The sequence below is a fragment of the Musca domestica genome, unplaced genomic scaffold (assembly GCF_030504385.1).
Source record: "Musca domestica strain aabys unplaced genomic scaffold, Musca_domestica.polishedcontigs.V.1.1 208, whole genome shotgun sequence".
NCBI classification, from domain to species: domain Eukaryota; kingdom Metazoa; phylum Arthropoda; class Insecta; order Diptera; family Muscidae; genus Musca; species Musca domestica.
The window spans coordinates 247,346-257,986 of NW_026712256.1; the positions used below are offsets into that span (position 1 = coordinate 247,346).

Here is a 10,641-nt window from a genome sequence, read left to right on the forward strand (position 1 = left end):
TGAAGTGAGAGATGAGATGATCGCAAAATATTTAGTTCAAATGAACCAAAAACAGGAAGAATTTCCTGATCACACAATTTCAGAAATTTTGAATGGGAAGAGAGTCAAGGACAGGGAAGAAGAAAATGCTAAGTTCAATATCTGTGTGCAGCGCTCCATGACATAATTTCCAAACCGAAATCTTCCAAAATGGATTTGGACATAAGGGGGCTTATAACACATTGTAGTGTTGTAGGGTATCACATGGTCGGCCCCGCACGACTATAGTCTTTGCTTACTTGCATACATATTTGTTTGCTTGTTTCATACGAATATCTCTCTGATGAACAGGGGTTGAGTACTTTCTGTTGCTTACCACGAATATCAAAAATATCTACTAAAGATAACAAACTAAAATAAATTTTAATTTTATAAACTATTATCATTAAATTGTTTCAATGTAAAAAAATGTATATGTAACCACGTTCATATATTCACTGCACATACATTGTTCTCAATAAAGCGAAGAATTTATAGGAAATTTGTAGGAGCTGAAAGGAAATGTGCCAGTCTTCAGTTAAATATGTCCATATCGAAATAATATCAGTATCCTTACCTGGGTCATTGTTGCACGAGAGACTGGCACCAGTGTTGTGGCCTTAAGTATGACGGGTTTTTGTGCTCTTTCTGTGATTAATATTAACATTTTTTGACAACACACATCGCTGTCTATCCAATTTTGATTGAAGGCGGCATCAGCTATACTGAGACTCTAAAAGAAGAAAATAATATATATGAAAAAGGAATTTATTGTTGACCAGATCTACGTCTTGATGTTGTATAACTTTACGAAAATTTAATTTTTAGTAAAATCAGTTTAGGGATTTCTACCTGTTACGACCAAAGAAGCCTTGTTACATCGCAATCGATAAGGAAATTAGGGTATGAAATCTCTTCTACATATTTGATATATTCAGATTAAGATTCCTTGGAATACCTATGTGATGTTTATGTCAATATTACTGATGAGAATATGATTTTTATTTTGGTTGGCAAAGGGAGCTTTCTTTTAATATGTGTAATTCACCCATACTTAGGGGCTATACAAAAAAGTGGACCGATATAACCCATTTGTAAACCAATAATTCTTGAAAATCGGGTATTTTATTGATTTTTAACACCAAACTATAAACTACTCGCGTTTTAAAATCGATAAAGTGAATATGGAATATAGGATAGCAAATGAGTCTCGGAGATGTTCGGGAATTCAGAGTAGTGTTGTTTAATTGATGATCGGGGAATTGGCGTTTACGATGTGTCGTAGGTAAAAAGGTGAACGTTTCGTGGATAAACGGGAACTCAGATGTCGGGTTGAAGGTGGGTGACCGTCGGAAGTTGACAAGTGAGAAAGATCTGGACGTGAAAAAGAACTGAAATTAATATTCTTGTGTTCGGCGGTCGGATGGTGATGATTTGAAGAGAACTTGTGGAAGGTCGCCAAATGTTGGTTGGTGCGAGAGACCAGGAATTAAAATATCTTTGTTCGGATGACGTTGGCGTTCAGGATGGTGACGATTTGAAGATAATCGGGAACTTGTGAATGACCTTCAGTCGTCGACGGGTTGAATGTTATTGGACAAAATGAGGTTGGTGCTCTTAGTGACGTCGGTGTTCTGGATGTTGTCGATTTGGAAGTAATCGGGGCTTATGATGTAGCTGGTGGGGATGTTGATATTCAGGCCTTCGGAGGCGGGTAGGGAAATTGTGGTATACGTTAGCAGTTCACTGTAGAAATACGTGAAAGCAGCTTTCCAGAGTTTCGTTCGATTTCGTGAACTCGCTGTGGGTATGCTTGGAAGCAGATGTCAAGTCCTTCATATATGGATCGGGCTCATTCGAGTTCGGCAGCTAGCTAAATTTGCTAGCTTCATTTGGCAGCCGATATGTAGGTCGTAGCAGTTGGATCGAAACTCGTTCGGGTCCGGCAGTTTGCTATAGGTATGTTCGGGTTTAGCTATTCGGGTCGTTTTCAATGGGTAGGTTCAACAGTCGATATCTAGGCCTTTGCAGGTGGATCGAAGTTTTCTGTGGGTGTGCTCGGGTTTAGCTATTTGGGTCGTTTTCAATGGCTAGGAAACTATTCCGCTAGCATTACGGTTCATGACTACGCTACTCGACTGCCAATATTTGAACCTTCGGAACAGCGAGCCGACGATATTGCGGAACAGCTAGGCAAAACTTCTTTGGAACAGCAAGTCGAATCTCCCGCAGATCAACGAGTCGAAGCTGCTATGGGACAACGATCCAAAGACTCCTGTGTAAATGAATTACCGACCATTTAATTTAATGAGAACCAGTCTTGGAAAAGATATCCCCATCTAACAATTTTGTTAGTCGGAGGGCAGAAAATGATTCAGAAAATCACTAACTATCCTTGGGCAATCCACTTGCAGTAGTAAGTATGTATCATTGTAACCCCAATCCAACACTATATGTGATCGCATAACTAAGTTAATGAGAATTATTTCCTTTATGCAGTATACTGCATATTGCCGAAAGCTTAATTGTTCATTACGCGACCAACGAATACAAGGGTGGTTAGTTGATGTTGTTTTCGTCGCGTGTTCTTGTAGCCTTAATATGGCCGCCGTTGTTGTTGTTACTAGTGATACAATGGGTGCGGTTGTATGTTGTGACTTATATATTTGATGAAATACTCACGTTACAGACTTGACAGAAACTCAAACTTTTGGGGTATCCTAGGAGTCATTGTAGCATTTTATGAGAAATAATTTTGTTGAAAAGGGCCTAAAAGACCCCTAGTGTGACTCACATGCGTATTAAACTTGCCGATCAAAATAATCATCGTTTTGCTAATATTACCGATGATACTGTACACCTCAAATGCGTGGATTACAAGAAATTTTAAGCAAAATATTTAACAATTAAAAAGCTGTAAGTTTGGCCGGGCCGAGCTTTGAATACCCTCCAACAGTTGGAACGAATTTGGCAATTCTCAAAGAAAAGTAAAGTAAATAAATAAATAAAATAAAAACCGTTTAAAATTCTGTTAAAATCTTAAAAATACCGAATGTAGCTGTTATATTAGGGTGTATACGACGACATGGACCTGCATAGGTAACTTTTGTTATAAGCCTTTACAACATTCCAATGCGAAACTTATAAAAAAAATCAGTGAATAACAAAAAATCAGTGAAGACGTGAACCAGCACAGACAATCTTCTGTCTTAGACTGTAGTATCCATTACGAACTTCGAATACCAAATTCGAAACAATTCCGGTGAAGAATGTCGCTAAAATCATAAAAATACCGAATATCAGGAGGTACTGCTATATGGGGGCTATACGAAAACGAAGACCTGTACGAACAATTCTCTGTCTTAGGCTGTAGTATCCAATAAGAACTTTCAATAAAAAATTAAAATTATCAAAATACCGAATATGGAGAGGTACCGTTATATGGGGGCTATAGGAAGACGTGGTCCTGCACAGACAATTTTCTGCCATTACAAACTTCAAATACCAAATCTGAAACAATTCCGGGGAATAATGTCGCTTAAATCACCAAGATATCGATTATCGGAACGTACCGTTATATGGGAGCTATACCAAAACGTGGACCCACATGACAATTTCAGTACCAAAAGTCCTGCTGACATAATACATATTTGAGTAAAATTTTATCAACCTACCTCATTTTGTTCGGAAGCTAGAGTGATTTCCACAGACGGATGGACGGAGGGACGGACATCGCTAAATTGACATAGAATTTAATGCTGACCAAGAAAATATGTACTTTGTGCGGTCAAAAATGTATGTTTCAAGGTGTTACAAACGGAATGACAATCTTAATATATCTATGGTGGAGGGTATAAAGAAATGCGTAAGAGCGGGAAGTGGCCTTACCTTCCGATTCATGACGTTGTCGTGTGTTCCATGTTTGGATCTATTTTCAAAACAAAACCTTTGTCGTATAGTCTAATTTTTATCAATTTTGAGTTTATAAATCATTCTGAAACAAAAAGCAATATTCTAGTTTTTGAACCGTATTTTTAACTCCATGAATGTTTTAAAAATTAATTTAAAAAATAACTCGACAATTTGGCTTTTTTAAGTGGAAAATTCCAAAAAATGGACCTAAAATCTAGAAAGAGTGTACTTTAATATATCAGAAATGCATTTGAGGATTTTTATAACCATTTTCTTCGCAATTAATTTAAGATTTGAACTTCGCACTCAATAAACCCTTGAGATTTCCAAAATTTATAAAAATTGGGTTCCCCACATAGACTTTAATATTTTCATCATTATTTCACTTACCGCATCTGTCAAAAGCTGACCGAAATGGCAAATTAGGAATCCTTGTGTCAGCATGAGTATTAAAAATAAAACCAATTTCATTAAATTGACGAACGAAGCTCCAATTGACATCTGGAAACCTAAGAAGCACATGACCACAGCTGAGGTGGCAAAATTAACAAACAATGACAGGCCAAATAAATCATTAATACGTTCCGATAGCCTGTAAGATAAAAACAAAAATTTAGAAAAATTATAAAAGAAATCCAATGCCCGAAACTCACTCCAATAAAATACTGTGTTTGAAAACGATGTTCCGTAGAAAATCCATATCAGCAGCGCAGCTCCTCAGCCTATAATTGCTAACATCCTTAGTTATGGCCTCAAAATGCATTATCAGCTGGCCAATGAAGGCATATAAGAGTAAATCACTTGAAAACTGGGCCACCACCGAAGTATGACCGGCCCAACACTGAATACCATACAGCAGATAATATGACCAATGATTGCCCGACCAATCCCATGGAGCATACATAAAATACGGTAGGTGCTGTGCTGCATTTACATCTCCTCGTAATTCGGTGGCAATTAACCATTCAGCTATGGCTTCAAAGTTAAAGAACACCAACATTGCCAAACACATTGTCGAAAACATAATTGAAAAGAATTTCGAATATTTCAGATATTTTTGAACATTTAACTCTCGCTGAACTGCAATCGATGCATTTGGAAATATTTGATTCATATCCCTGGCATAAGTGGTCAGATGCGATTTCTTTTGCATGATAATGCATGTTTTAAAACTTCCCAGGGCCACAAAACCAATGTAGGATAAAGCCATAATCATTTCGAGAAATTCATGATGACCATTCACTGATTCTATGACAAAAATAAATTCTCCGAGTAGCACCAAGTTTAAATTTACGAAATTTAGCCAAAAAATCATATCGAATATGAGTTTCTTAAGAGGTTTTGTATTAGGTTTTTCGTAGGCTACGAGACCAATGGTGGCATTCAATGCATTGGCATAACTTAGGAAATCTTCGAAACTGATTAATTTAGACATTTTCCATGGAAGTGAAGTTTACAACTGAAGAAATGTTTGGAAATAGATATAATCAAGTATTCTGGGGGAATAAAACTTATTTCTATTGTCTATCATAAAAAAGTTTTTGAACAATTGTCACGTGTTTCATGATAGTTTTTTTATGGGGCATTTTTAAATGCTAACTCTAACTCATAAAAATTGGAAATTACAACAATTTTTTTTTTCAAACTTTAAATTTGAATACCTAATAAAGGAGTAAAAACGGAGTTATATCCGGCAAGACAGAAGTTTTTATACCCTCCTCTATAATATGATATAATAAGTTCAAACATTTAATCGGCAAGGAAAGTTTCAAGAAGATATACAGAAAATCCGGAGGTACTGTAATATGTGGTCTATAGCAAATACATAACCCATAAAGAGTCTTTGAGGCCTAATGAGAACATGAACCACCAAGTTGTAGGTGATTTAGTCGGAAAGCTGAACCCTATAAAAAACCCGAAAACGGGAGTTACAGTTATCTGGGAATATACTTCAAGGTTTACCTTTATATCCTCCACCATACAATGGAAGGTTTATTATATTTGTCATTCCATACAGGGTGAAATAAAAAAATGCAACAAAGTCATCGCCATAATTTTAACGTTTTTATACCCTCCCCATTGTATGGAGGATATATTAAGTTTTTCATTCCGTTTTTAACACCTCGAAATACACACTTTAGACCCCACAATTTATACATATTCTTGATCAGCATACAATTCTATGTCGATTTAGCGATGTCTGTCCGTCGGTGGAAATCACTCTAGCTTCCGAACGAAATGAAGTAGGTTGATAACATTTTACTCAAATGTGTATTATGTCTGCAGGACTTTTGGTATTGAAAATGGGCCATGTACGTGGACCTACATATAACGGTACCACCCGATATTCGCTATTTTGATGATTTAAGCGACATTTTTTACCGGAATTGTTTCAGATTTGGTATTTGAAGTTCATAATGGATACTACATCCCAAGACAGAAAATTAACCATGTAGGTCCACGTCTTCGTATAGCCTCATATAACGGACCTCCCGATATTGTGTATTTTGATGATTTTAGAGACATTATTTACGGGAACTATTTCAAATTTAGTATTTGAATACTACAGCCTATGACAGAACATTGTTTGTGCAGGTCCACGTCTTCGAATAGCCCCCATATAACAGTACCCCCCGATATTCGGTATTTTGAAGATTTTAGCGAATTTATTCACCGGAATTGTTTCAAATTTGTTATTGGAAGTTCATAATGGATACTACAGCCTACACCAGAAAATTGTCTGTGCAGGTCCACGTCTTCGTATAGCCCCAATATAACGGTACCCCCGATATTCGGTATTTTGATGATTTTAGCGAAGTTATTTACCGAAACTATTTCAAATTTGGTATTTGAATTTCGTAAGGAATTCTACAGCCTATGACAGAAAATTGTTTGTGCAGATCCACGTCTTCGTATAGCCCCATTAACCGGTACCTCCCGATATTCGGTATTTTGATGATTTTAGCGACATTATTTACCGGAACTGTTTCAAATTTGGTATTTTAAGTTCGTAATAGATACTACAGCACAAAACAGAAAATGGGTCATGTAGGTCTACGTCTTCGTATAGCCCCCATATAACGGTACCTCCTGATATGCGGTATTTTTATGATTTTGGCTACATTATTTACCAGAATTGTTTCAATTTTAGTATTTGAAGTTCGTAATGGATACTACATTCTAAAACAGAAAATGAGCCATGTAGGACCACGTCTTCGTATAGCCCCTAATATACGGCTACATTCGATATTTTTAAGATTTTAACAAAATTTTTAACGGATTTTATTTTTTGAAAATTGCTAAATGTGTACCAAATGGTGGAGAGTATTCAAAGTTCGGCACGCCCGAACTATATTTTTTTAAATTATTTAAATGTTATTGAATGAAAGCAAAAATTGTCGGGAAGAGCATCAAATGTTGGAATAATCCTAGATTTGTTCAAATTGGCCACCTTTGGCACGAATTATGACCTTTAAACGCCCCTCAAATGTTGCTCTGCGGTTTTTTGGCCCATTCCCGCCGAATGATCGACACTTTGGTATTTTTTAGTGCCAACCTTGTTTTCCAAAATACTCAGGACACAATAGTCCAACAGATTGGGATCCGTAGTTTTTGGTGGCCATTGTGCGCTGGAAATGAAGCGAGGAACCTCATTTTATAACCATTCTTGGGTGGCGCGTGCTGAATGCGATCCTGCTGAGTCCTGTTGGAATGTCCAAGGTCTGCGGCCAAAATGTTTGGGTACCGAAGGCTTTAATACACCCTCCAGAATATTTTTGCGATAATATTCGGCATTTATGATGATGCCACGGTCGATTAATACGAGCAGAGAGCGACCTTCGGTTGTTATGGTGGCCCACACCATCACAATGGCCGGAGCTTAAGTTCTGATGGTCAACCGAAGGTGCAGATTTTCCGCTGACCTCTTTGGCAAGTAAACACGATCATTTTGTTTGTTTACAAACTGCTGGACAACGAATGTTTTCTCATCGGAGAAAACCAAAATCAAATTCGACAGTTCACCACTTTCGGCCAAGCGAAGCAACTCTTTAGTTTTGTTGAGTCTATTTTCTTTCTGTTGCGGTGTAAGTTCTTGCACTTTTTGAATTTCAAGGGCTTTACCCCGAGCTCATTTTTCAATATTTGCCGAATGGAATATTTCGATATGTTCAGCCCACGAGCTATTTTTCGACCACTGCGGGTTTCGATCAAGTCACTTATTTACTTTTCGAACCATTTCTGTTGATGTTGCTGTTTTCTTCCGTCCACTTCCTTGACGTCGGGCTACGCTACTTGTGGTTTTCCAGCCAAATATAAAGAAATCACACTATCACGCTTGAATTCCATCACGAATAACGTTTTTTTCTGGAAAATTCTCACCAAAATGCTTTTGTGCGCTTGCAAACAATATAGTGAGCTGTCACTGGAATAATTTTAACAGCTGTCGGACTAGTAGCTTAAAAATGACAGCATATCACCCTGTATATTAAAAAAGCAAATGCCCGCTAATTCATATGCGGAATATGGAATTTATGTTAGGAGAATTTTATAAAGACTGGCCTCCAGCTCGCCTACAAAGACGGGCCAAAGTTTATTAATATCATGTTATAAATTAAACGTCTGTTTTCAATGAACATTAATTTTAGATGTCAAGCCATATCACTTTCCCAAATATCAAATTTAATACCATTCAGTACTCGTTTAAAATGTATTTCTAAATCGACCTTCATATATCAATCCTACAGCACAAGAAGTGATCCAACTATCAAATTTTAGATTTCCAGCTCTATTTCCACCATAAATACCAAATTTAGAACTATTTAGTGCTTTTCGTACTTTTTGGTACGATTTTCTAAGACAACTCTCAAACCTGATTCCAAATTTCACATTTCAAGCACTTATGCAATATTTAGTATCATTTAGTATTTTTCGTATAAGTGTAGTACGAATTCCTAAAACCATCTTCTTATATCAACTTTATTTCCCTGACTTGATTCTCATAAAAAGTTTTAAGTTTTTGTCTCTTGTGAATCTAGTGAATTTTACTACTTTTATTTTATTTCCAACACAACATCAAAGACTCTCACTCCAAATGTCAGATTCCCAGCTCTATTCCTTCCCCAACCAAAATCAAAGTTAATACCCATTTCGCGTGGGCATTGATTAATTAGTCACATGGATCTTTTCGGTCCCGTAGGTAACTATTTCCAAAATCACTTCATATTTCAACCCAATACACCAATATTGACTACAATTCAAATTTTAGTACCATTTAGTACCTTTCGCACATAGCCGGTACGTATTTCCAAAACCACCTCCATATCTCAACACAACATATCAATTCCGACCCATTTAGAAATCTACGTAGAATCAGTACTGAGTTTTGAACCATTTATTGCCTTTTGTACTAATTGTACCAAACTTAGTAAACATAAGTACGAACTTCCCAAACCCACATAGCTTAATCTGCCATTCCTAATCTCCAAAATACCTTCATACCTCAATCATGCAATCCAATAGATTTCTTATTTTCACATTTTAGAATTCCAGCTCGGTTCACCACAATTCATATTTGTATCAAATTTTGTACCATTTAGTACACATATATTTACAAATTTCCACAACAACCTGCATCATGTTATCCAAAAAAAAATTTGTTTCCTAATTTCAAGATTCCAGCCCTATCGGCTCACCCAAACCCAAATTGTACCAAATTTATTACCAACAGTTCCCAAATATTCCAATCCTACAATACAACAGTTATCTTATTTCAAAATTTCAGAATTCCAACTCTATTGGTTCTCTCATAATTTAAATCGTAACAAATTTAGTACCATTTAGTACACATAAGTACGAATTATTTAGTACTTTTCGTGTACATAAGTAAAAATTACTCCATATCCCAATTCCAGCTCTATCCATTCCACAAATTCAAATTGTACTAAATTTAGTACCGTTTATTACTTTTCATATACACACTTCTACAACTACAACCTTGATTACCATTCCAAGTTTTAGCTCTAACCACATGATACGAAATGGTAGCAAATGTAGTACATTTTAGTACATTTCTGGGCGTTAATGAATCGTTAAGTCAGTAAATGAGCTATATTGTTCCACGTTTAAGTATAGCCCCCATATAACGGTACCTCCATCTTATATGTTGTCTCAGGAACTGCCTTGCTACACGAACTACCGAAGGGTCTCTTAAGCCAATTCATTGACAACTCAGGCTCCCCCAAAAACGGGCTACTGTCTGTAGAGTGAAGAAGTGAGTTCCATCATATGCAGATCATTGTATGATTCTGGCGTCGAATCCTGTTGTTGGTGGCATAAGTGTGAGGCCGATTTTATCTTATTTACATACGAAGAAATGAGAACACGGCTGAAAGATTCCAGTTCGGTAATATTTAATTCCGATAAAGGTCTCAAATCCTCGAAGACACATTCGACGGCAGTTCTAGCTATCTTTGATGAATAGAAAAGGACATTGAAAACTTATTGCCCTCTTATAACAGTATAGGTCGGTCGTTGCTGCCCCAGTGTGGACTTCGAATACTGCACTATACAGTGGAAATTAACTAGACCTATAAAACAGCAAAAAAAAAAAAAAAATCTGAGAGTTTTTACTAAACTAGAGTTGTTCCGGTGGAGCAAAAAAATTTACTTCCAAAAATCAGTGAAATAATATACCAAAAAACTACAATAATA

The 10,641-nt window shown here is 36.5% G+C and overlaps 1 protein-coding gene across 1 annotated transcript; it reads right to left on the reverse strand.

Annotated features, from left to right (window-relative positions):
- Nucleotides 1–473: 473 nt before the first annotated feature.
- On the reverse strand, nucleotides 474–5,365 carry LOC101887530 (odorant receptor 85b-like). Its single transcript, XM_059122624.1, has 4 exons — nucleotides 4,663–5,365; nucleotides 4,321–4,595; nucleotides 596–751; nucleotides 474–530 (listed from the first exon to the last, which is right to left on the reverse strand). Exons 1-4 carry the CDS (start codon nucleotides 5,363–5,365, stop codon nucleotides 474–476), a joined length of 1,191 nt encoding a protein of 396 aa, XP_058978607.1.
- Between the last annotated feature and the right edge of the window lie 5,276 nt (nucleotides 5,366–10,641).